General features: G+C 38.8%; 1 protein-coding gene across 5 annotated transcripts; it reads right to left on the reverse strand.

Moving 5' to 3' along the window:
- Positions 1-194: 194 nt before the first annotated feature.
- Positions 195-27,984, reverse strand: nin (ninein (GSK3B interacting protein)). Of its 5 annotated transcripts, none has more exons than XM_051917262.1 (26): positions 27,690-27,980; positions 24,340-24,531; positions 23,996-24,083; positions 21,734-21,900; positions 19,366-19,411; positions 19,121-19,293; positions 18,891-19,034; positions 18,628-18,786; positions 18,401-18,537; positions 16,688-16,828; positions 16,222-16,396; positions 15,958-16,068; positions 15,398-15,487; positions 15,181-15,307; positions 14,976-15,067; positions 13,631-14,709; positions 8,584-8,682; positions 8,442-8,493; positions 6,473-6,607; positions 6,272-6,349; positions 6,023-6,169; positions 5,764-5,931; positions 5,548-5,673; positions 4,341-4,436; positions 1,877-1,990; positions 195-1,760 (listed from the first exon to the last, which is right to left on the reverse strand). In XM_051917262.1, the coding sequence occupies exons 2-26, from the start codon at positions 24,520-24,522 to the stop codon at positions 1,545-1,547; spliced, it is 4,143 nt and encodes a 1,380-aa protein (XP_051773222.1). In that variant the 5' UTR covers positions 24,523-24,531; positions 27,690-27,980; the 3' UTR covers positions 195-1,544. The 5 variants fall into 5 exon arrangements, with proteins under 5 accessions (XP_051773222.1, XP_051773221.1, XP_051773220.1 ...); XM_051917261.1 differs by having other exon boundaries at positions 1,877-1,993; XM_051917260.1 differs by having other exon boundaries at positions 6,023-6,349; positions 27,690-27,984.
- Positions 27,985-27,999: the final 15 nt, after the last annotated feature.

Below are 27,999 nucleotides of genomic sequence, written 5' to 3' on the forward strand. Positions count from 1 at the left end.
AATTAATATTAAATAAACCTAAAAACAAAACATTTTGTATTGTTGAACGAATTCAGTTAGAGTTGAGAATATTTGTGGAATGTACAAATATAGGCCTCTAAATTTTTAATATAAAGCTTTCAAATTTATTTTTTTCCCTAGAGAAATATGCTATCTTTATGCTTTCAAAAGGAAAACTCATTCTCACTATTCCCTAAAACTATTATTATTCTTTTATTTTATTTTTTTTACAAGAAAGAATGTTTTATATGTTTTTACATCCAAGTGTTATACAATTAACACATAAAAGTAAGTGGTCGTCATTTTCATAACAAATAGTGGTAAAGCATAGCTTATATACTTCACCAAAGGCTGTTACAATGCTAAAAAAACATAAGGACACATATTTCAAAGCAATTTAAAAATGTTTAAATGCCCATAATTCTCTGTGCATTTTCCCCCCCAAAGCATCAAAGCATGTAAACCGCACTCGTTGAGAGACGCCTGAAATGAAACATCATAACCAGTAATTTTCCTCTCCACACACAAATTATACAGTGGTTACCATGAGGCTGAAGTCTCCAAGTTCTGAGTTTCTTTTAATCCACATAAATATTTTAATAGATTCCCTATTATTCATATTCACAGTGCTCAAAATGCATGATTACAGTTCATAAATGAAAAATAGCTACACAAAATAAATATACAGCACAAAGTCCTGCTGCAACTAAAGTAACGTTATGGGATATGTGTGTGTGTGTGTGTGTGTGTGTGTTGTTTTTTTTTTGGTTCACATTCTCAAGTGAAAAGGTTTATATTAACTAAACAATCCCGAAGACATAAAATGCACTATAACAAACAGGAAAAAACAGTGAATAAACAGTGTAGCATTTGCCCTTTAATTTCCTTCTCTGAGACGTAGGGAATCACTGACCTTGTTTGCATTTCACTGAAAACTATGTAATGATAGGCGGCTGCATGTGTGTGTGAGTGTGTGTGAACACTGGGGCCTCAGCTGTTGGACAAGCTTCTCTAGGTCTAAGGAATTTCACCATTCCTTAAGACAACCTTCCAATGGCAGTTTGAGAGGTCCAAACTAACCAGTAATATTACAGTACGGCTTAGTCAAAAGACACTGCTCCTCTCTTCCCAGTCTGTCAGTAATGCTCTGTTTAGTTCCTGTCTCTATGAAGCCCCTCCTTCCCAAAAGCACAATGTCCTCTGGTTGGTCAGCTGAACCAGCGTGTTGTACAATTATTTAAATGAGGAATATTGTGATGTGTTCGTTTCTGGAAGAAAACTGAAGACTACAGTCAAGATGGTTCCTTATTAGAGGCATGGTTCAACCAGAAATAAAAATGATTGGGAAAGAGATTTGAGTTGTATGGCAGAGGGGAACATTTTCAGTAAATAAATACTTAGATTTCGGGTCAGTAACACAAAGCTTTCATATGGCTTCAGAGACTTAGAATATAGTGCACAAGTCAAATGGAATACCTGTTCTTATCGTAGTTTGACTGTTTGGAATCTCTTATATGACTAAAATTATGTGTAATACAGTAAAATCAGGAGCGTGTAAAGTGGTAGGGCGCAGGGGTCAAAGGGGAAGGGCCGAGGTCACGGACAATCTTGTTGAGGCTTGAAATTTTCTCTTCTAGCAGGAAGTTCTTCTTCTCTGCTACTTTCTGACGCTGTTCTGTCTTTTCCAAGACTTTGAGCAGTTGAGCGTTCTCCACATACAGGTCTTTAATCAACACGTCTGATTCACTGTTCCTGATCAACTACAGAAGCAGAGAGAACAGTACGGTTACACTGGAAGTCTGATTTGGACGAAGAGTAAAATGGATTATCAAGAATGTGTCAAAGGGCAGGGGAGGATGTTTGTGCATTTCTGTACCTGTTCTTTCAGCTGAGACACTTTCTCCTGCAGCAACAGTTTGAGGTTTCTGAGCATGAGCTCTACTTCTCTCATTCTCTCCTCCATCTGTAAAAGCGCCAACTCCCGCTCGTCCTGCTGGGCATACAGATCAAGGTCAGAGGTCATGACACAGATTAAGATGGTCAATTGGTCTGCTAGAAATGGCCTGGCTTAGTTATGCTAAACACAACAACTGCTCTTAGACTGCATGTCTCTGTACCTTCCCTTCCTTAAAAACTAAATCAGAAAAAACTCAAAGAGATTATATATGAGCAATGAAATAAACACTTAAAGGCACAATATGTAGTTTTTCCTCCGCTAAAGGTCGCTTATTCAAAACAAAGGCATAGCCTGATGACGCCTTGATTTTACGCAATCATGGGAGGTGTTGTCTTCACGTCTACAGCTGGTGGAAAAGAATTCGACAGGGCTCGGACAGAAATTAAATTATTAAAGATTTACATTACTGTAGTATGAAGCAGAGCAGGGCTGAAAGCCGCTGGAGCGACTGCTAATGAGAGACGAGCGCGACACACGTCTCGAGAGCAGCTGAAGTTTTATTATGCCGCAGTCGCCGCTTCCGCTTCTTCCAGTCAAGCGTATGTGGGGTAACACAGCGCTGTTTTATCATATTAGATACATTTGTGTGTTGAAAGTTGTTATAGTGCTACTCTGCGTTCGCTCGGCGGCTGCTATGAGACACTTGTTGCACACTGCAGTAAGCTAGATCGATATTAGGCATGGTAAAACATGGTACTCGCTGTAAATCAAGAAAACGAGATTTAAATGATAAGACTTACTGTGTTGAGCTATATAACATAATTAGTTTTCTGTCGATGAATGTATCCAAACAGTTGCTCACCTGTCTAATAAAACACATAATATATTAAAGCGTCTTTGGTGTTTTCATGGTTTCTACAAAATAAAACTGGAAACCGAGGTTAACACGGGTATGATGTCATTGATAGGTGACGCATGGATACAGTCCGGTTAAAATTGCTTATTTCTCTGGATTTAAACATTCTTGGAAACATTTGGGATAATGTAAGAACACAAGTAAACAAAATATATAACATTGTTCTAGTGGTTTTTGGATATTTTATTCCAAAAATCTTACATATTGTGCCTTTAAATGTAAGAAAACTATTTTTTTGTAATATTAATAGTGTAAAATCAGGGACATGTAAAGAGGACACGGGCAATCAAGAGTAAAGCATTTTTACAAATAAATAAAACAAAATGAATCACTATGCAAAATATTTCACCTAATAGTTTATTTGGTCTCACTTTTATATAAAAAACACATTCACATCAATAAGGGACATAAAACATTTAAACCAAGTAAAACATCCAACATAATCCAACTAATAAAATAAAATAAATCAATAAATTAAAATCAATAAATAAACATTCATTAATTTTAAATGTCAAAATGTTCAGTAAAAACATGTAGAGGTAGATAAAGTGATGGAGGGAGTCTTCATTAAATAAAAAAAAAATAATAAAAACCAAAAGCTGGATTTATCTCAGAACAATCATACATTACAGCTGAAGTACGGTATCATGTTAAAACTGATGCCATAACAATTAAAAAAAAAAAAAAAAAAAAAAAAAAAAAAACACACAACAACAATAATACTGCTTTTTCAAATGCTTGAAAATCTTAAAACAAATTCATAATCATAGATTGTACTGCCCTTAATGGTATTAAATGTCAAAATCTTAGCTTGCTTCATCAGATGTGTGCCACCATCTGGATCACAGAGGAAACAACTCACAGCCAAGAGCATATGATGTGATGCCACCTTGTGGCAGATGTAAATCACTACCAGCTGTGAAGCCTCATTCTAAATCAGACGGAGGACATTGACCTCAACAACTCAAACAAGAACAACAACAATCTGTCAGGAAGGGTTCAGCACACAGAGTAAAGTTCAGAGTTCAAATGGAAGGTGATGTCACAGGTTGCCACTCTCCTATGTCTGTTAATGATGATGTCACAGCTCTTACACCTGCAGAGAAACACATACACACAGTGCTATATACACACGCGTCTCATATCCACACACAGACTTACATAGGAACAAACTCACAAGCATAAAAGGCCATTAATAAAGACACACCCAACACCATTCATTTACACAACCTAGGGGGCGCTCTAACACTGCTACTACACAGAAAACTGACCCAGTGCTGCCCATCTGCTTCTTAAAGAGTGTGAATACAACGGATGACGAGTGTTTTCCAGAACAAAGCAAACAAACAGACACCAAGCGAGCCCAATTCACCAAAGAAAACCTGAAACTTCAGAGACCAGACGCACACCAAATATTCCCCAGAGTGCTGCACAAGCATATACGTACACCGTGACAGAGTATGCACTGACCCCGAGAGAAATCTCATGCTGGCTGTGATGTTGAGTGTTTGGGTGTGAGTGTAGTACCTGCAAGTTGAAGTCTGGGCCGTCGCTATGGTGCTGTCCTCTCTGTTCCCCCGGCAACTGTAGAGGAGATGAAGGCAAGACTGCAGACAGATGAGCCTGAAACAACAGAATCAGTGTGTTATTCTGAGGAAATCTGTGTTTCTGCACCTGATAGGGGTGTTAAAAACATGCATCAAGTCAACTATGTACTATTGACAAGAAAAAGAAAAGTTTTGGTATATACAGTGTATTATTATAATATATATTTGGGACTCTCTCTCTCATATTTATATATTATAGTTAAACTGTGTCAGAAAAAAAAATTATCTTAATTATGTCAGATAACACTTAATAATATATATATATATATATATAAAAAAAAAAAAAAAAAAAAAAAAATCACCATAGAGGCCTAAACTTGCAGGAATTAAAAATAAATGAATAAAATAATATAAAAATAAAGTTTGTAAAAACATGGAGGTAGATAAAGCGATGGACTGAGTTGAAATCAATACTGATAAGGAAAAGAGAAAAAACCACTCAATGTGCAATTTAATTTGTTTTTTTCTGAGTATTTACTTGAATGATGAAAAAAATGCTTTTAGTTACATAATACTTGGTCTACTTGTCATTGCTTTAATGAAATCTATATATATTTATAAAAATTAAAGATTGTGCTCAATAGCTTCTTAATTTTTGCTCACCTGCATTAGCCAACATGGTCAGATGCATAAGGTGCAGTCACATTAGCGTAATTTCAGCAAAATTGTGCAAAAACAGGTTCAATGTCAATAGTATAGAGATGTATGAAGCACAGCTCACACTTTCAAGCCAAGCAGCTTTCTGTTGGTCAGCAAAATCTACACAGGGAATTTTTTTCGCTCTCAAATGCAACTCCCTATCGTGTGGATTCCTATTTGAGTCACTGGATTTCGCTGAGCAACGAAAAATGAGACCGCACCTATAGGCTGCATCTGAAATGGCATACATGCCAACTACATAGAAAGTAGTATGGTAGTACGTCCGGGTTTCATTCATACTACACATTCATACTATGTAGAAAATACTTTTTTAAACAGTTGCGTACATTTGAAAAGTTTGAACAGCATGTATAAAAGTTTGGCACAACCAAAGTTTGAGGGTTTGAGGTGGGGTTGGGTATAATTTCACTGTACATTAAGATTTGTGTATTGTGTTGTAGGTGTATAAAACACATATTGTGTATAACCTTGTTCCGCGTTGATAGCAGCTGTGTGTGCAGAGCCTCGAGTTCACGTTTCAAAGCTGATTTTTCTTGATCTGCAGTTTTCACAAGTCCTCTCTGTTTTGCATTTAATGCCTCCAGATGGTGGATCTAAAAAAAAAAAAAAAAAAAAAAGCATCATCATCATATGCTTGCACACATCCTATGGCTGCCAGAGGTGTTTAGTAAACATGTTCTGACCTGCTCCTTTGACGTCTGCAGCTCTGAACTCATCTCACTCATCTGTCGCTTGAGTTGTTGGTTTTCCTCAGTTAGTGAATCATGCTCCACCTCCATCAGCCCAGAAAGCTCCGCCCACACATGCCTCCCCTGCTGCTGACCAGCAGACACAACAGAGACCTCCAACAACTGATGTGGAGAAAGAGGAGGAGGAAGGGGAATGTTGTTACAGTGTCTCCATCTAATGGAAGTTACATAAGCTCCTGTCCTCGATACTCACCTTCTCATTGGCATATTGCACTTGTTTGTGCAAAGAAATCACTTCCTGTTTGAGGGCATCTCTTTCTTGTTGTGTGATGCGTAGGTCAGATTTGAGACGAGCATTCTGCTGAGTGAGTGTCTGTAGAGATGAATCCAGTGACATGACCTGAAAGACCAGAAAATTTGTTAAGAAAAGTAAAAAGTGAAATGTCAGATGTGAGTAAAAATGGGTAGTGAGGGTGTCTTTCATTGCCTGTGCTTTTTGTACCTTTTCTATGCACCGATTGAGTTCTGATCTAAGCAGTTCCTTTTCTGTTCTGGAAACAATCTCCTCCCGATCACAAATCTGGAAGCAAGTGTGTATGTGTGCATACAGAACAAGAGGGGCATGGAGGAAAAAGATGAATATTATGAATGTTTCTGCCACTGTGAGCACATTACTATGAAATTTACACATTTAAAACCATACCCCATTCTTCTCATTGGTTGAGCTGTCATTTTGACGCATCACTTCCTGGAGCGCATGTCGAAGCACATGATCTGCATTCTGCTGCAATAAATTCTCCTCCTCCAGCTGCTGTCCCAGGCGACGAGGCTCTGAGAGCTGAAGAAAAACACATTAAAGGCTTAGTTCACTCAAACTAAAATTCTGTCATTATTTACTCATCCTTGTCTCGTTCCATATCCGTAAGACCTTCGTTCATCTTCGGAACACAAACGAAGATATTTTTAATGAAATCTGACAGCTTTCTGTCCCTATACAGAGATCCAACACAACTACCACTTTCAAGGTCCTGAAAGACATCATTAAGCTTTGGGACCATTTTGGGGATTTCCGCCTGGATTTGGCCTACCCAAATTGAAAAGCTTCCCATTCCCATACAGTGCTCTAAATACAAAATGTTGGTGTCATTTTACAGGAAACCCTTTGAAGTTACATAAAACACTGCTGAAAGCGATAAAAATTATACTATTTGTTGTCTGTGCTGTAATAAACCTCCCCAAAAAGAGGCACTTTTTGATTTATAAATTCTTTTTTGAAAGCATATAACTCAGGCCCTGAGTGACTCAGCACATGCAGACAGTTGGATTTGTTTGCTCTAGATTTCAGCGAACACTGGAAAAAAGAATTTTGTCGCTATCATGTTTTATGCAAGAGTTATTCAAATGCACCTGAAGGGAAGAATATTACTTTTTTTATGCAATTTCCGCCTACCCAAATCTAAAGTCTTTCCATACCCATATACAGTGGTATAAATGCAATATCCCTTTGAAATTACATAAAACACTGCTGAAAGTGATAAATATTATAGTATATGTTGTCTATTTGTAGCTGTTTGTGGCTGACTGAAGCAGTCATCGGAGTTGGAATGTGAAGTTTGTCTTTTTTCTCAGAGTGATCATATTTCACTGCGTGATTCTTTGATCTATGATTGTCACACAATGAAGTAATTCTACATGGGCAAATTCCTTAGAATGAGAGCTTTCTTGTGATATATGACTTGACTGTTTTGTGAAAAACATAAAAAAAATATATATATATTTTCGTAGAAATTTTTCTTCGCAATCGTCATGCGGAAAATCGTATCTGGGACCAATGCATATGTAAGCTCAATTTTACTGCTTTATGTATCATAAAAACAAAAGTTATGGTATTCTCTGTCAAGTGTAGATTCTAAGATTCTAGATTCTTTCAAATGATACCAAATATGGGGTGATACCATATAGGGAAGCCTTTAAAATTTATGTGTAAACATTATAATGTGATTTTCAAACCCGTATAAGGGTTGGTGGAGTTGAAGTACTCTATGTGATTCCAGTGGTTTAACCTCAATTTTATGAAGCGACACGAGTGCTTTGATTGTGGGAAAAAAAAAAAAAAAAAAAAAAATTTACCCCTTTATTTACAAATAAATCTGCAACACGTGTTCACAAGAGCATCACAACGCATCCGTGTTGTGTTCAGACTCTCACATCAACACCGCACATGCACGAGTGTTCACGAGATGTTGCGTGAACATGCTTTGGATAATATTATATCGGGCACTCGCACCGCTTCATAAAATTGAGGTGAAACCTCAACCTCTTTACTACCTTTCTGGACCTTGAAAGTGGTAGTTGCATTTGATCTCTATGGAGGGCCAGAAACCTCTCGGATTTCATTAAAATTATCTTCATTTGTGTTCTGAAGTTGAACAAAGGTCTTACGGATGTAAGGGTGAGTAATTAATGACAGAATTTTCATTTTTGGGTGAACTAACCCTTTAAGAGTGTGTTTTTGTGTGGACATGCATGGCTCATTACATGATGTTTAAACACTTTTGTGCTTTTAAATATACACTGTAGTGACAGATGGCAACTTATAAGAAATCATTTCTATCTCTGCATGTAACTCCATTTAAGAAATTTTAACTTTCTGAGTAAGAGTTTAATCTCACCTGTCTCCTAAGAGCTTGTAGCGATCTCTTCCCTTGCTTCATGTGTTGTAATCTGGAGAAAGACAAGATTTGTTACGTCATTCAACAGGTCTTATATGAAAGTTGAGAACTCGCAGGTAAAACAGCAGTGTGCCTGTCTTACCGCATATCATCCTGGTTCTCTCTCAGGTCATCCTCCCTCACTGTTGAGATTTTGTGCCTCAGAATGAAGTTCTCTTTAGCCAGACGACAAACTTCACTCCTTAACACAGAAGGCATTGTGAATCCACTTGGTGACATTAAATTGCAGAAAATGACCAAGCATAACAAAACAATGCATCCATTTGTTGCACAGAACATTAGTTCAGAGTCAATTTTTTTGGATTAGGTCAGTCCTTTAGGTCTGTTAAATTTACAACAAGCTCTACACACATTTGCATTGGAAATTTTTAATAGTTTAGACAAAGGTTGGGTCAAAACTGGTATACAACAGCTACACTACATAGTCAGATCTTTTTTTGTCACAATACTGGAGTACAACTCCTCCACCAGAGGTTATAAGAGTTTGGGAGAGATTAATGGTGGTAGTCGGGCCTCTATCTCTGCAAAAAAAGAGCAGGGTCTACACAGGCACTCAGACAGAGGTATCTGAGCAGTAGGGGGCAAACGGGATGAGGGGAGCGGGGATACTGTTCTACTAAAACAGGAACTAGGGGACCACCACATGGTACCTCCGCTCCTGCATTTGATCATGGATCCTGAGAGATTTGTCCTGCAGATCAGCAAGTGCTCTGCGTAATTGTGAGTTCTGCTTCTCAAACTCCATGCAGAAGAATTCAAGCTCTGCTACAGCAGCAATCTTCTCTTTCAACTGGAAGTTGTGGGATGAGTTTTTTGAAATATCGGAAGAGTCAGAGTCCCACTGCAGCACCTTATCCTGTTTATCAAGTTCTTGGAGAAGTACTTTCAGTTTGGAATTCTCCACTCGGAGTCGTGCAGTCTCTTCCAGAACAGGCGACTGCTGCTTGTGGAGGTCCAGGACTACATGCATCTTACCCTCCAGACTTTTGACTCTCTTTTTCAGTTTTCTGTTGCGCTCCACAAGCTGCAAGTTCTCTTGGATGCTTTGCTCAAAGCAGACCTTAAGCTCTGCAAGTTGCACATCTTTGATTGAGTCAAAATGATTTGGTACTTGATGTGTGATATGCTCTTTATCCATATCCTGCTGTTTAGGGCTCTGCAACTTGGAGCTAGTGCCTTCTGCACTTTTGTTGTACTGCATCACGGTTTCTTGAAGATCCAGGATCTCTTGTATGCACACATCTCTCATATCAGCAACTTTGTCCAGTTCTGTTTCAACTGTAGTTAGGCTACAAACCTCATTTGCAAAAGCCCTGATTTCATTCTCAAGACTTGCAACGCTGATACCGACCTCTGGATTGTCTTCATTCTCAATTTCAAGTGGTTTGCAATTGTATTTGATCTGTGTGTCATCTGTGCTTGGAGATTCATGGTGTTGCAAGCTCTCCTGGTTATCGGAAGCTTCATTCTCAACCAAGATTTGAACTTCTAATTCTGTGCCATTCAAAATATCCTCCTCAGCCATCTCCAAAGTGTCATCTCTTTGAGACTCTGTACTATTTCTCTCAGTATTCTGCAACTCTTCGGTCAACGATGCATCTTCAGAACCATCCACTCCAGGATTACTGGGATTCTCCTCAGTCTTTTCCTTCTCTTCTTTAAGACAGGCACAATCAGGGGTTTCTGCTCCACTATTGTTAAATTCTTCATCAGCCATGTCTAATTCATCAGCACAAGAGTTCGAAGTTTTACCGTTTGTAACTCCATTCTCTGGGTATCTGTGTTTCTGTGGATCACCAAGCTCAGAGTCAGCAGCTACATCCATTATGCCTGCTTCCTCTTCATCATCTCGGTTTACAGAAGACTCCTCACATATCAGGTGCTTTGGACTGACTTCATCAGTAGATTTTGTGCAGGTGTCTTGGTTGAGTTCAACAAAGGGTTGTACTGTGGATTCTTTGGAAGTTTCTTCACAGTTGTCTCCATTGGGTTCTGCATGGATTTCTACATTAGACTCTACGCAAGGTTCCCCCAACAGTTCTGCAGAAGGTTCTTCAGTGGTTCCTGTCAACTGCAACACAATTTCTTCCAACTGCACCACTTTCAATGCCAATGTGTCTCTCTCTGCAAGCAGAGCCTTTCTCTCATCTTTTAATTCCTGATAGAGGACCTCCTCACCCTCCTGGATTGTGCCTATCAGCTCCATGCTCTCAGTGAATGAAAGTACTTCCCCTCGCCTGCTCTCCAAAGCAGAAAGACTCCTTTGCAGCTCCGCTCGCTCCTGGATGAAGTCATCCACGGCCTGCTTTAACAGCTCTTCCAGCTCAGTGGCTTTGTGCTCTGCTTGTGCCAGCAGCAGGTCTTTGGCCTCCATCCTATCCTGCACATGGTTGTGCAGCTCATTGAGTTGGCGGCTCAGCTCAATCTCTTTGGTTCGAGCAGCACTGACAAAAGCCTCCAATTCGGCCTGAAGTTGTAGGTTCTTGTCTGTCAGAGCTTTAATATCTTGTGCGTGTGCAAGTTCAAGGCATTGACGCTCCGTTTTGAGCTCCTCCCTCTCTAGGTCCAGTGCCTCCCTCAACAGCTTCCACTGTTGCTCCGCCTCCTTGGTGGCTGCCTCTGACTCCTCCTCCCAGTGGGCACGATCTACAGCATGCTGTTGGGCAAGTGCTGCAATCTCACTTTGGTAATTTTGCTCAAGTTTATGTACATCCACCTGAAAACGCTCAGACACTGCCTCCTGGTCACCATAGAAACGGACCTCCACCTCTTCAAGTCGCTGAGAGAATTGTGTCTCCAGCTCTCTCCTGCACACGGCCAATCAACATCAAAAGTTTATAGCATTACCTAAAAGAAATACTCACCAACTTGTATGGCACATTTAAAAACAGAGGAGATGAAGAATAGTAGATAGAGATTTTGTATGTTTCAAGATGAGAAGTTAAATGTTGTTAAATCCAAAAGCACATCATCACACATGGGCTTGAGAAGCATGACATGGCTACCTTTATATTTCAGGGGCCTCCAACCCTGCTCATGGAGCAGTGGTTCTCAATCCCGGTTCTCAACCACCAGCCCCCCCAACACATATTTTGCATGTCTCTCTTATTTAAAACACCTGATTATCAGCTCGTTAGGAGAGAGCTCCATGAACTGCGTTCCAATGGACAGGGTCCCTATGCAATGTCCACTACTCCCTACTACTTGAAGTTCAGTTCACTTCAGAACATTAATTTGTGGATTTTCACCAGGCCACTGCCTGGAACATCATCACACACAGACTCCAGTAGCGCTTATTAGAAAATGAGGAACGGGATTGAGAACCAATGTCCTGGAGAGCTACCTTCTAGTGGTTCCCAACCTTGGTCCTGGAGTATCCCACAACACTGCACATTTTTGATGTCTCTCTTATGTGACACACCCATCTGAGGTCTTGGAGTCTTTAATAATGAGCTAATTAGTTGAATCAGGTGTGTTTGATTAGGGAGAAATGTGCAGTGCTGGGGGTTCTCCAGGACCAGGGTTGGGAACCAATGTTCTAGCACACTTCAGTTCCAACCCAGCCTAGTAAAGTAAAGTAACCCTGACCACCTTGATTGTCTGGTTCAGGTTTGTTTGATTGGGGCTGGAGCTGAACTCTGCAGGATGGTAGCTCTCCAAGAGCAGGGTTGGAGACTTCTGTGTGATTTGGACCAAAGTCCCCAAAGATTCCTATTAAAGCTGCAGTCCGCAAGTTTTGCCTCTTTGTCGCCATCTCTGTTTGAAACCTGCAATTGCAGTTATATGCTAAATTATTATCGTTATGTGCGTTGTGCATCGGCATGACGTGCGGATGAATCTAATGTTTGGTGTCAGTCACCACTTCAGTAAGGATACTGTACTTCGGAAACACAGATTCCATGTCTTGGAAGTATGACCAAAATAAGAATTTTCACCGGAAAATGTCATCTGAACAATTAAGTAACATGTCTGCCACTTTTGTTCTGACCAAATGAGGAAAAAAAAAGCATTACAATAAATCACGCTACCAATGGTGATTAAATCTAGCGATCGTTTAGCTCAGATCATGCCAAACCATGCAAATTATTATTACTGTTATACTTTTTCTCAAATTGTTAATGTTAGCAACATCAGCATTGCGTGACTATGTGTATTTAGTGTGTATTAGCGTTACCTGGAGATTTCTATTTCTGTAGCCACTCCGCAGTCCGACGTCTTTTGCTTTAGACTACGGGTGAATCTCCAGTTGTCACTGATGACTGTCATTTGGATCTTTCTGGATTACAAGTTTAACTATTTCAGCTGCTGTGAGAAAAGGCTATAAATGATCCGCTACAAGCAGCATCCTCACATGATATAACTACTAGCCCCTTCCTTTCTGTTTACAGGCGTGACGTATTGACGCAAAGACGAATGGCTGCATAATCCCGCAGAAACCCACCAGTACCGATTTTATTAGAACACATTATTACAAGCTTACCGTTGTGAATCAGGCTAAGGTAAGGAGATAGTTTTGAACATTGGCTAGTTATGTACTTGCTCAAAAAATGATTTTGGATCATTTTTAACCAAAAAAAAGTTACAGATTGCAGCTTTAAAAACAGTTTTTAATAGGGGTGTGCACAAATAGTCGAATATTCGATCTGTAATTAATATTCGAAAAATAAAAATACTATTTGAATTTTACTGGCCGTAAATGCAGTGAATCCATGATAAATCCTATGCACTAAAACTCGTAGTTATAACTAAATGCACTGGGTGGCGCTGTGGAGCGTGTTTAACAAGTTTATTGTATTTGATCATCACATAATGTTGAAGTCTGCCTCACGAAGTTCGGAATTACTTAGATGAAAATGATCTTACAAAATGGAATTACTTTTGATCAAAATCATAATATCACCACCATAATGAGAAAGGACATGAAATCAAAACAGCCGTCGAATGAGGAAAGACAGCTGTCCATCACTGCATTCACGACAGGTAAACGCAGCTGTACCTCCCATGTGAGCTGAGAAGATAACTTATGTGATAGCAAAATGATCTCGAGACATAAACTTTCTTTAAGTTTTGTCGAGGGAGACGTATTTACGAACAGAAAATACAAAGTGCTGCTGTTTAAGGGGTCTTACCTCTGTTCTGCAATGTCTGTGCGTAGTTTCTCCAAAAGGCTGCTAAGTCTTTCCCTCTCCTCGCTGTGTTTGGCACACAGCTCCTGCATGGCCTCCCTGTGCGCCTCCTCCATCCGGCTCTGCTCTTCATTCAGCACCTGCTGCCACCTCCTCTCCTGCTCCTCTCTCTCCACTTGCAGTCTCTTTCTCTCCTGCTCCAAACAGGCCTGCAGCGCCTCCTCATGTTGTTTCTCCAGCTGAGCCCTCTCTCTACCCCAGTGCTCAATTATAATGCTATCGGTCTCCTCCTGCTGTGTTCGGAGGTGTTCCCTCTCTTCCTGCAAACGCTGTAGTAGCAAAGCATGATGTTTGTTCTCTAATGAAGCCCGCTCCTCATCCCATTGCTGCTTGAGCCTCCTTTCCCTCTCCAACCTCTCCTCTAGCATGGCCTGCAGCGCCTCCTTACTGATCTCCTCTAGCTCCTGCTTCTCCCGTTCCCAATCCTCCTTGAGCTTCCGTTCTCTCTCATCCAGCAAAGCCTGTAATGCCTCCTTACTGCTCTCCTCTAGCTCCTGCCTCTCTCCTTCCCACTCCTCCTTGAGCCTCTTTTCCAGCTCAACACACTCTTGTTCTCTTCTCTGCTGCATCTCCTCAAGCTGAGCACTTAGCACCTCCTCATAGCTCTTCTGCTCTTGTTTCCACTGTTCCATGAGCCTCTTCTCCTCCTTTTCCTGCTCTTCTAGCAATCTCTCTCTCTGCTCCTGCAGACTTGCCTCCAGCACCTCTTGGTGCTTCAACTCCCTCAAACTCATCTCCTCAGCATGCACTCTGTTCTGCTCCTCATGGGCAGTCTGTTTCTCCTCCAGAACTTGCACCTTCTCTTCCAGCTGGTCTGCACGGCTTCTGGCTTCCTGTGCCTCCTGTGTGAGAGAGTGAAGCTCCTGCTGGTGGAGAGTTTGGAGGGCAGAAATTTCCTGCTCCAATCTATTTGCTCTCTCTAGTTCTCTTGCCATCTCCTCCCTCAAAACCTGCACCTCCTGTTGGTGCTGCAGGGAAAGACGAGTTCTCTCCTCTTCTGCACTGCGTTTTTCTTCATAAACCTACAGAGGGGATCAGAGAACAAGGAAGTCTTTTATTCTTTGAACAGTCCAGGACAGTTTTGCATTTAATTTTATCTTAAAGGTATAATTAACCTAAAAAATTTAACTGTCAGAATTATTATTATTTGAGTGAACTATCCATTTAAGACTGATCTGAATGCAAATACACTAACCCTTCCTTTGGTTTCATACAATTTATGAAGACCGCAGCTATAAATCTTTATATTTTTAATAGTTTTAGTATGCACATCGCCCTGATATCTCACCATTGCCCTGATGTTTTCTAACTCTTGTTGGTGCTGCTCCAGTAACATCTCTGTCTCCAGACTCATGTTTAATGGCTGCCGTTCTTGAGAACCTGAGATGCATTCACACAACACAGCACAGCTCATTACATGTGGAAGAAGATGGACCCCAAGTGTAAGCATTCATTCAGTGTTGTCTATGAGTATGAGCACACATTTATGTTACCTGGGTCTGGACTCTTGCTGGCCAGTTCATCAGACAGACTCAGTCCGGGACGTGTCGAGGGTGTGTGACCTGAAGTCTGATATTCCTCCAGCTGAGCTTCCAGCTCATCTATACGATCCTGCAGCTCCTACAATGCACATACAGATATAGATGTGAATTTCAATCAGAATAATAGACCGAAACAAATGGAAAGTATACAAAAACAGAGGTTACAGACCCTGCACTGCTCCTCGTAGTTCTTGCGCAGTTGTCGGAGACGGTCCTCCTGCAGGTAAAACTCTGCACTGTCTGGATCCAAATCACCAAACTACACACACAGAAACAAAAATAATTTAGAAACCCACAAAACAAAACATACAAAAATACCATATATCAGTAATGGCATGACAAATGACAAAATAATCTAAATCAGTGGCCAATATCAATATTGTCTACAACAATATTTAACTTTCCAATTGTTCATGATTTACTGGATAAGTTAAGGATAAGAATTTTACAAATATTTTTACTCGCAATTTCTTCGCATTTTAGAAAAATGTTACCTTTCTTACCTAAAAATATATATTCATAAAAACATATAAAAAAGCCCATGTACTTATAAGAATTTACATGGCTTTGCCAGGTCTAGAAATCATATTTTTAAAATTAGACTACCTCATATATTCAGCTTTTTCAAGACAGTGGGAATGCTGATCTAAGTAATCTGAAAGATGCGTCTCTAATGATGTCAGAAGGCCTGAGTATGTGATGTGTCTGCGTACGTGCTGATTTCAGTACCTTCTCTTTCAAAACACCATCCAGATTTTTCTGCACTTTGTTCAGCTGGTTTTCAGCCTCCACCAGTTTTTCTGTGGTCTCAATAAGCTCTGACTCCAGGCGACCATTTTCCTACACAACACAAAGTTATTGACGACAAACATATACAATATATTCTTCAATTCCAACCACAAAAATCAAATCGAATCATTGTGACAGGAATGTGATGTAAACATGTACATGGTGTAAAGTAAGAAAATCAACTCAATGCAAAATGCTGATTACTTTAATGGTGAGAGTTAGGTGTTCTCGTAGGAAGGCTTCATCATCTTTCATCTTGCCAATTTCCTGTTCAAGCTCTTCTCGTTGCTGATTGGCCTGCTGCTGCACAAGCTCCACCTCTCTACTTAGCTCTGCCCTCAGAGCAGTCATACTCTCTTTATATTCCTGCTCCAACTTCCTGTACATATTTGCATGCATGGACATAAACACACGTATGCATGACACATGAATACACATGCTCACACCCACATGCATAGACCATCAATATCCACAGAACAGGCCTTCTGTGTTTATGCAGCAAGTCTCTGCAGGTAAACACAGATACTGTTGAGGAAAATGTCACATCACAGATGATATGCAGAGAAGAGATGAGATTTGAGAATTTTACATTTTTTCGAGCTTTCTGCATTTAAAAGGAAGTATAAAGTAACATGGTTCAATTATGAAATTATTGAAAGTGAAAGGTTACCGAAGGTTGAGTTCATTATTGCGTTCGATGGCAGCATGGTGGTCATCCACTTCAGACGCCAGCTGAGATTTCAGTTTCTCTGCTTTGTCCAGATCAAAGCGAATCCTCTCCTTCTCACGCCTCTCCAGGTCAACACACTCACTGTCACACAAAGAATAATGACATTACAAGAAATCTGGAGCTCTGATGATTTTAAATGATCTTCAGTGAATCTGAATAATGAGCTAGATTGATGTAGAGTGTGTAAAGACAATTTAAGAGGGAGTCTTAATGAGTGAGTGGAGTAAATCTGAATAAGGACCTGGATTTAGGAAGAATAGCAATGTATGATTTAGAATGAGAGAAAACAATACGCTTGGGTATTTTAGCATGAGTCAGAATAACAAAGCTGAGGTGATTGGGAGTCTAAAATGAAATTACAATGATCTGGGGCCTGATGTATAAGCACAAAAAAGGCAAATTCGAGTGTGCTGTTTCCCATGCACATATCGGGATTTATAATAGATAAACAATGTAAATATGTGCACACCGTCCGCGCACACTCTAGACCGCACGTATGCACACTTTTACTGCAGTGAGCGAAATAAAGTAGTAAACTGAATGACTTTAAACTCTGTTTTCATTTTGATATACACATTTAGATTAAATATTCCACTCATTAATAAAGTTATGCACTCCAATGACAAATTCATTATCCAGACTTTAAACAAAAATTATATGAATTTAGATAGAAATATTTGTAGTGGATACGCTGCTTTGAGCAGTTTTCCTGTGGAATTTATGTTTTGATGTTTTAATAACAGTGAGGAGTGCTAGATGCATGATAATTCCTCTTTAAAATAAATTGCAGAAGTCATGTTTTGTTTGTTTGTTTTTAACAATTCCTCAGCAATTTGTAGCTGACAAAACATTTTAGAGCTTGACATAACTATAAAAATATTTTGAATATTTTATTAATTTTTATAACACTTCCAGGTCTAGAAATGACACAACTCTAGTTTTTCCAAGACTCTGGAAAACTGGATTTTCAAATAAAAATGATAGTTGTTAATAAATTAAAATGAGAAATATGATTTTTAGCTGTTTTACCTTATTTTAAAATATATTTTGTCTTATTTTAAATCATTTTAAGCCATCTTGTGGCCCCCTTGGAGTTGTGCAGAGGCCTCCTGATTGAGAACCACTGATCTAGCATGAGCTGGAGTAAGTGTGAAAAACAAACTGAAGTGATCAGATGAGATGCAAAATTAGCGTGATGGTCCTCACTGCAGAGCACGAGATCCAAGGGGCGAGGTTGGATCCAGATCCAACTCCTCCTAATTTACATATCCCTAAACCTACCCATCTCCACCCCCTGATCCCTAAACCTACCCATCTCCACCCCCTGGATCTGGATCTGGATCAAAGTCCTCCCACTTTACATAACCCTAAACATACCCATCTCCACCCCCTGGATCTGGATCTGGATCTTGCGTTCTGCAGCGAGGAGCTACTGGAATGAGCTACAGTGCCCTAGAGTGATGATTAGAGTAATGAGCTGGCGTGAGTGTTAGTATACGAGTTGGATTTAATGAATTATTATTTACGACGATCATATAAATTAGTAATATGAATCATGCAGTAGTACGCTGAAGAAGTTCTAGATAAATATGGACCAAGCTTGGGTGTGCTGTGAGAGTTGGAATGAGCTAGAGTTCAAATACATGGACTCACAGCAGATGTCTGATTTCTGCCTTAAAGCTCACTAGCGCCGCTTGGTGGATTGAGTTCTTAGTGCTCAGCAGCTCATTCTCTAGAGCAACGGTCAGCTCAGACAGATTCACTTTACCTTCCAGATTAAAATCCAGAGCCTACAGACAGACACACAAATAAAAAACTTGTTATAAATATCCCAGATTAAACGTAGAGTTGTGTACATGCACAACGTCTATGTGTTTTACCTGTAGGATCTCTGAGCTATTGTCCACTCCCTCTTCCATCCACCTGTAAAGCAGAGTTTCCACAAGAGCATGTCCCGATCCATCATCCAAATCCGAAAACACCTGCAGACCAATTGTACTGCTCAAAGCACATGAGATCCTTCGGCCCGACTCGTCAAACTTGAAAGAGAAAGAGAGATGGAGAAAAGAGGTTTAACTAATAGGTTTAACTATTATATATAGGCATTGTTTTGTTTTGCGCACAACCTATTTTTATGTACTACCTGAGTGGAATGGTGTCTCTTTAATTGTCTGTAGGGTGTAGATACTGATGGTGTGGGTGGTTTGCTGTGGTTTATTATGCACGAAATGAACTCCTGCACATCCATTACGCTTTCATCAGCACCCTGCAACAGATCCTCACCCACCTGGGAACATTCAAAAACACAAGAACTGCATATTAATATGGTATTTAACCACTTAATGCATCTCAGGTTGTGATGATGGAAAATACCTCAATGCCTATGTGCTGACAGAGTGCGTGTAGCTGTTGCAGTGTGGCCATGCCGTTTATGGGTAGAGAGAGCTGATGGCAGGCATCCTGCAACCGCTCCTCTAAGTCACAGAGTGGCAGTGCATTGCCTCGTGGTGTGCTGGGCTCATCAGGGTTCCAGAGGTGCATCTGACCTGCACACAAACCAGTGTAAATCTCTGGCATAAAGAAATTTGTCTGGGGGTGTTGAGAGTATTCAAACTCACCTTCTGCTTCAAACTCTTCAGAAATGCTCATGTCAGCGTTCCAGCGCTATAATAAAAATAAAAATAAAACGCACAAATGAAAAACTCTTGTTATCACACCCCCAGGAGGGGGCAGTTTTGAGCAAGAATGAGACAGCAGAAGATGTAAATAATAGAGGTGAACATATAAGGAGGGGTGTTAACTGTGGCTTGAACAATTATTAATTTTATCATTAATAATTTAATCAATTAGACTTACTGACTGCATCAATGTCAAAACAAATGCCTTCAGTGATCACCTAAGCAATGTGTGAAACACTGCCTACACAGGCAGGAAGTTAATAATGTTCATAAAAAAAAAAACCACTACCATTTTAAAAGTTTGAGGTCAGTAGGAATTTTTTTTTAAAGAAATAATGCAATTTTAATCAGCAAAGATGCATTAAATTGATCAAAATTGACATCACATGGTTACAAAAAGAAAATCTATTTTTGAACTTTCTATTCAAAGATTGCTGAAAAAAGTATCACAGTTTCCACAAAAACATTAAGCAACACAACTGTTTAAGATTGACAATAATCTATTTTTGAACTTTCTATTCAAAGATTACTGAAAAAAGTATCACAGTTTCCACAAAAACATTAAGCAACACAACTGTCTCAACATATTAATATGATTTCTGATGGATCATGTGACACTGAAGACTGGAGTAATGGCTACTAAAAAAAAAAAAAAAAAAAAGTTTGGCCAAAGGAATAAATTACATTATAAAAATGTATTAAAATAGAAAACATTGTCGGCGCCGATAGCCTTGTGGGCAGCGCGCCGAAGCATAGCACCGTTGCCTTTCGGGGGATCAGATTTCGAGTCCCGGCTTGCGGACCTTTCCCGATCCCGTCCCCCTTTCTCTCCCACCTCGCTTCCTGTCTACTCTATACTATCCTATCATAATAATAGGCAAAAATTGCCAAAAATAAATCTTAAACAAAAAAAAAAAAAAAAAAAAAAAAAACAGTATTTCACAATATTACTGTTTTTAAAGGGTTAGTTCACCCAAAAATGAAAATTCTGTCATTAATTACTCACCCTCACGTCATTCCACACTTCTAAGATTTTCGTTCATTTTCAGAACACAAATTATTGTTATATTATTATAATATTATAGAGATTGTTGAATAAAGTCGTCATTTTGTTTTTTTGGCGCACAAAAAGTATTCTCGTCTCTTCATAACATTAAAGTTGAACCACTGTAGTCACATGAACTGTTTTTAAATATGTCTTTAGTAGCTTTCTGGACATTGAAAAAGGAAATGATCTTGCTGGCAATGGAGGCCTCACTGAGCCATCGGATTTTATCAAAAATATCTTAATTTGCGTTCTGAAGATGAACGAACGCCTTATGGGTGTGGAACGACATGAGGGTGAGTAACAAATTACATTATTTTCATTTTTGGGTGAACTAACCCTTTCATGTTTTTTTTGTTTTGTTTTTTATCAAATAAAATGCAGCCTTGGTGAGCATAAATGACTTTACAAAACATGCAAAACATCTTACTGACTTATATATAATAACTCAACAATAAATAATAACCAGATAAAAAAAAAAATAAGTAAAACAAATATACTGATATACTAATTCTACAATAAACCTATGGTCTTGAATGCACAGGTTGTGAAACTAAAAAGCCACTCAATCAACTAGTTCCCTATTGTTTGGTCAAGATCATTGTGTGCGTGTGTTCAAATATGGACAGAGTGAATTTCGGGGGGTGTAGGGAGCAGATGGAGAATACTTGCAATGGAATTCAGGGGGTGGGGAGGGGTCATTGTTCGTCAATAGACAACCACCCCCCTCCAAACACACACCCCGCACATCTGCTATCGTAGAACCGGAGGATTGTTCACACATCAGACTATCAGAGAGAGCTCTGCGCAGCACTGTGTATTAATGTGCACCTGCTGGAGAGCGTGGCCAGAGTCACACACAAAAGCTCACAAACACATGCCAGCATGAATTTGATAAAAATCTTTTCATCACAAGACGTCATTGCTCGATAGTTTGAGTGCTTTAAAGCCAGTGGGATGTGTCTTCTGAGAATGAGATCTCATTAATTCAGTAACACACTAAACTGCTGTCAGAGCAGAGGGCAAGGACACACACACACACATACACACCCATCCAGACTGTGTGTTTCTGCTCTTTCCAGTCAGCCAAAGTTTTTTGGAGCTAGTTCAGAATATGCGGCTGAAATAATTTGGAAGTTTTCTCAAGGAGAGTCACAACTTTAACCTTCATCTTGTCTGTGTATTCAGATATGGATGATTCCAAATGAGAAGAATGTGGCTTAACCCTTGAGCTTCACCGTTATTTATGTCTGCGTTTGTTACCTCACGTTTCCTGGGTACAGTCCTGTCATCGTTCTCTTGAGCATCTTCATCCTTCTCCTCCTCATCTTCAGCCTGTGTGTGTGAATCAGTGTGAATGAACTCCGGAGCCGAGCGACGGCCATAGCGCTTACTGCCCTTTACAAAGCGTGGCTGGACTTCTGGGGAATCTAGAGGAAAGACAAAAGGACTCTTGCAACATTTAAACTATAAATACATTTCTTCACAGTAAAATCTAACAAGGGCTCAACTCTTTCATAAATTTTGTGCAAGGGATCACATGCTGATTTGGTGCTTAAGAAACATTTACTTATTTTTTATCAATGTAGAAAACAGTTGTGATTCTTAACATTTTTGTCGATACTTTGAATAGAATGTTCAAATGAACAGCATTTATTTGAAACAGAAATCATTTTAACATTATAAAGGTCTTATCTGTCACTTTTGATCAATTTAATGCATACTTGATTGAAAGTATTTTTTCTTTCCTAAATATTCTTACTGATCTCAAACTTTTAAATGGTAGTGTATATGGGCACCACAGAATTTAGACAAACTGTACCATAAAGTCTGATTTCATTACGGTATTATTCATAGTATATCAGCTAGGGATGCACCGCTATGAAAACTCTGGCCGATACCGATAACCGTCTCATCATTAAAAGCCACGTCCCATGAACACAATTATAATGTTCTCATAATTCTATGTAGCCTATATGACAAACTTGCGCTGTACATGTTGCACTTAACTGTATTTTCGTTTTTGAAGTAATTCCAATCATATTTCATAACCATCACGGCGGACAGTGCGCCTCTGAAGTGTCTCAGCTGAAGGAAATAATGTACTATTTATCAGCTTTAATATATCGGCCAAATTTTCTTATCAAGCCGATAACAATAACATTAAAAATTAACATATCAGCCAATACCAATATGGTGGCCGATATGTTGTGTATCCCTAATATTAGCAACAGTCAAGCCAGTGGCACATTCTGATAAAGAATGCAGAAAAATATTAGAAAACAAATCTGTGAACCCTGTGTTTACGGCTCACCTGTGATTGAAATGTAATGGAGAGCATGTATGAATGATGAATGCCAAGTAGTTTATTAAGGAACCCCGAGTAACATATAAACTGTGTGCATTAATGCTGTCTATCATATGTTTTTATGCAGATAGAAATGATTCATCTGAAGAAAATGTTCGCTAAGGCAAGTATCACTATTGCTTATAATAATTAGGGTTAAGGATTTGAACAAACCCCCAACCTATTAAGTGTTTAGACATGAATGATAACTCAGAACACCTCTACTCAATAAGCTGCATAAATGATCACGTTTCTAAGCAATCAGGGTTATACTTCTTGCCTGACAGACAGTACCATAGCCTTGCAATTGAGGACCGGTCCTGAGACATATCTAAGGAACCGAATATCATAAAGACTTGGAGAAGGTCTATCTGACAGCCAGTAAGAAACCACTCAGCAACCACATATCAATGTTCTAAAAACACTTAGAACAATGTAGCAACCGCTTAGCAATGCCCAGGCTACCATCATTAACTATGAGATGTCATAATTAGAGAAGAGCTTGTTTTAAGATAGAATAGTCTTCATTTACACTCTCACTGTTCTCAGAATAATCCTTCTTAATCCAGATTTAACCTCACATCCTCCCTTCACTCCCTGAGCTCCCGCTGTCTGGCTTTTAATACATTCTCGGTTACATCAGGATATCCAAACGCCTACATCATTGATCTCCTACATCAAATACAGTCAATTACAGTAAGTAGTCAAATTAAATTAGTCAATAGTCAAATATCATCTTATAATATGAATATATTTATTTCCATACAGATAAATATTTATTGCAGCATGTTAGATTTTTTGAAAATGGTGTTCAATGGTCAATACTAATGCCAATATCTAGACAGCTGGGTATCTAATAAATGAATAATATATATTTAGAGTTAAATAATATTAAAATTATTATTTTTAAATTCTAAAAAAATATATATTGGTCATTGGATACCTGGCTATTTAGATATTGGCATTAGTATTATGGTGTTAAATGAGACAAGAGCAAAACTGCAGAAATAAATTGCTTATTTTACACAATATTGGGTCAAGGTTACTTGCTGATGGCAATAATTCAAAATGATCAATAAAGTTCGCGATGATGTCCGTTCAACATTACCATTACATCGTTCAAGCCTGCATCATTTTGCTCACCAGCCCAGATATAAGCTATATATTGAGGATGTTACCTGGCTGTTCAAGACATTCCTCTGGATCATCTGTGTTTGTACTTGATAACACGAGGATCAGAGCATCCTTAAACTGTTCAAAATCAACCTGAAAAATCAAAACAGTAGCAACAAATCATTCGTCTTTTCATCCAAGTCCATCAAGAAAACATTCTTGTTTTAGACACTCTAAAGTTACTTGGTTTGGGTTTTGTACAAAATAGTTTCTGAAATGTAAACCACACTCAAATTCTCCTGGACATTTAATGTCTCAGCATTAAAATTACAGCAATAAAAAAACAAATCACACAAAAATTTAAACTAAACTAAAATAAAATGACATGCGTGTGCATGTGGTCTCTCACCCGTGCACTGATCTGGTCCTGCAGCAGTGTGTGTAAGAGTGTGTTCAGCGTGTTCTCCTCCAGCTGAAGGGCCCGGCAGAGATCGGTCAGTTCTTCAGGACTCAGAGAGCCCAAACCACTGCCATCAAAACTTTCAAACACCTCTTTCAGTCGTTCCTCATACTGGTCCCTCGCTCCATCCATCAGCCTTTCCTACAGAGACAAAGAGTTACACATTCTGCCCACTGACATTTGGCTTATTTAGGCACACAGTTCACCTCCACACTCACAATAACTCCAATGTCTTCCTGCTCAAAACACAAGGATGCAAAAAGAGCCATCAGAAACCAAAGAAAAGATTCAAAAAAAAAAAAAAATGGACAAGAGCAATGACGAGCTCAAGTGCAAGTGCTTGACACACACTGGTCACTTCTACCAGAGAGGCTGTATTGGATGTCAGCCATTAAAGGACTACAGCTTTCATAACAGCAGAGCTCTGATAAACTCAAACAACGTTCCCAGACTTGACTATTGGATTGCCATGAACCTTTCAGTCGTTCAGACGGATAAGGAGTATTTAGAAATCTTTTTACATCTCTGGGCAGACTTCCATGTCAGGTACCAATCTTTTGAATTAATAGGTGTTATTATTATTATTATTATTATTATTAGGGATGTGCAATATATCGGTACCATTTCAGTTATCTTATCTGCCAATATTACCAATTTTTTATTTTTATGATTAAATACATTTCTACATTTATAAATTTATATAGACTACTTTTGCCATCATCTAACAAAAATATAACAATCATGTTAATTTTTAAAGACACCAATTGTCGGCGCCAATAGCCTCGTGGGCAAATTTTACTCAATGAAATCACACGCAATGATTATGTACTGATAGCTATTGAGAGTATATAAGATTCAATAGGGAACATTTAAGCTTGAGCCACAAAAATGGAGAGCACATACAGATCTACAGCACTATTTCTGACACACAAAATCCCTCCGCTCAGGAAGAGAAGAGATCTGTGGGCTAAATGCAGAGCGGTGCACAGACAAGAGAGGCCAATGTCAGGACACACAAGTTATAACAACTGAGATGATGAACACAATTAGGGATGCATGATATATTAAAATGATTGAAATATTGCAAATGTACATTTCACGATTTGCACATCGCAACGGTTTGCGATAACTGCATGATTTTAATACTCCAAAAGATTACAAAAAAGTACAAGAGGAGTAGACTGGACAGGACACATGACTGTTTCATACCTGTGACATGCTTAATGTTATTAAATGCAATAAGCGATATACTCACGCACACAGAAAGCTCCCTCTATTCAATTATTCAATTTATGTTGCTAAATAAACCTAATGTAGGCCTACCTGAAAACCTAAACCGCCCTGGTTTACACTGACGTTAAAATGACAATTACTTTTTATGTAATGTCACATAAAAAGTAGAAGTTGTAGGGATGCTTTCTTTTCCCAAAAGAATGTGAAGCATGTATGTTTGTTATATCATTTTCAATTTTTCAATATATTTAAATATAATTTACATTTATTTTACAGTATCATATCACATTATTTAACAAGTTATCGCATATCTCTTCAATATCATGCAGCCCTAAACACAATCAAACACACGACTGCAGCAGGTGTCTTTTGTCCCAAGGTGCCCTGTGACAACACCTCTAAAAGGCTTACAAGCATATAAGAGTGTGTATTCACTTATTCTTCTTCAGTGGATGAAGCGCACACACACGCACGCACACACAAAGGGGGAGGGGTTTGGTACCCATCTGCTCCTTGCCAATGACATCATCACCAGCCCCTTACAAGGACGTCTGAGAGTGTCCAGGTGTTCCTCTATTCAGGAAGAATAGATTCAGAGTCATTCACATATATGGACGAGGTAATATGTGGAACTGATTTTCAGGGGCAATTTATACCATATAAAATGTACAGCGTCAATTTATGGCAAATACTTTTCAATCTCAGTCTGAACAATTACAGCTGTAATATTTAATATCAGATTAGTTGTAAACAGTGTAACCACACTTTTTAACTAATGGATTTGTGATAATTGGATTTTTTTTTTTTTTGCATTAATTTCATATTTTTATATAATTATTGTAATTAAAAACAGGAATTTTGAGCCAAAGAACTTTTTTGGACTGAGCATAATTGGAACAAATCACAAAAACATATTACAATTTTATTTAATTAATTCAAATTATTAATTTTAAAATTGTATTAAATAATTTCATTTCAAATGTAAATTATGATTTTCCAGGTCTGTAAATCACAATTTTAAAATTTCCTGATATGCAGGTTTTCTATGACCATGGGAACCATTGTCCGTGTAAATAATGCACAAGTAACAAATGTACTTCAAGAATACATTTTAAATCATTCTCCTAAGTAATTTTACAACAAAATATCATAAGTATGTCAAAGTCTGCTTTGTTGGCCATCAGCGAGCGGCACCCATTGAAGCTCTGGTATCTGATAGCAACAGGTCTCATTTAGTGAGATACAGGATGAAAGAAATCTCTCAAATGTTAGGTATAAATGTATAATATTAAATATCGCTTTTAGAGATTAATTTCTAATAACTAATATTAGCCCAGGTTATCAGCAATTCAGCTATCCAGTAAAACTATTCAACAATCATAGAGCTTTCAGCATCATTCATACAAGTGTCCAGCAGTGAAACACAGACACAAAGGAAGACAATGACAGACACACAGCACTGATGATCAGAGACACATTTAAATGAACAGATGGTTTGATTCAGCAGCAGACAGAAGATTCATTCCATCACTGGTGTCTGATTCTGTTTCCACTTAGTTTTGCATGACTTTTAAACAATTATAGTCTTATAAAACAATGCCACAACAACCTGTTGAAAACCAAAACTACTTCCCTCATCACATGGCTACAGTTCTGCAATCTCAGATGATTGAGGTCATCAGTCCATAACAGTAACTCGTAGCAACATATATACACACAGCAACATTAAATACACAAACACACCATTAAACACACAAAATACACGCCCATACTAAGACATTGCTATAAAGCCGGAACAATCACTTCATTCACCTAACATTTACTCTCAGATTGGTTTGTGGTATAAGATCATAGTAAACAATCTTTAACTACAGAAAAACAAATTTCTGAACTTCAACATTGTCAGTCACAAATGAATCATCAAATTAAATAACGACACAAGCTCGAACCATATGCAGGACACATATTATTGAAAATTAATGCTGAGTGAATGCATTAATCTGTTACGAGTGAGATGACCGTGATTTGTGTGTGATAAAGTCAGAGTTAAACCCATCAGAACATACCCGGCGATATCACAGATGCGCGCGCGCTCTCTCTCCGTTATTCGGCTATAAGTCCATTAGTTTGATCCAGAGCTCGCGCTCAAACTGAACCGTTCTGTTTGTGTTTGGGTCTAATACCGGAGCTAAAGCTGTGAATGTGTTGTCTTTCTCCTGAGTGCTCGGGTCAGCGTGCTACATTGTCTGTTATAATGGGTTGGTCAGTGAGATTTTGAAAGGCCCTGCAGGAGGAAGAGGAGGAGACGAGCAGAAACACAGCGCGCAGCAGCGCCTCCAGCAGGACAGTGAAGGAACTACAACACCTGTTGAGCTA

Source organism: Ctenopharyngodon idella, chromosome 13 (assembly GCF_019924925.1).
Source record: "Ctenopharyngodon idella isolate HZGC_01 chromosome 13, HZGC01, whole genome shotgun sequence".
In the NCBI taxonomy this organism is placed as follows: domain Eukaryota; kingdom Metazoa; phylum Chordata; class Actinopteri; order Cypriniformes; family Xenocyprididae; genus Ctenopharyngodon; species Ctenopharyngodon idella.

What these genes read in the sequence shown, in the direction of transcription:
- nin (XM_051917259.1), bottom strand. Translation starts at nt 24,522, where the DNA reads ATGGATGGAGCGAGGGACCAGTATGAGGAACGACTGAAAGAGGTGTTT. An exon ending in AGAGACACCATTCCACTCAG is followed by an intron (nt 18,787 to 18,890) that starts GTAGTACATAAA and finishes TTCTCTTTCAAG; the next exon opens with TTTGACGAGTCGGGCCGAAG. An exon ending in TAGAAAACATCAGGGCAATG is followed by an intron (nt 14,710 to 14,975) that starts GTGAGATATCAG and finishes TCCCCTCTGTAG; the next exon opens with GTTTATGAAGAAAAACGCAG.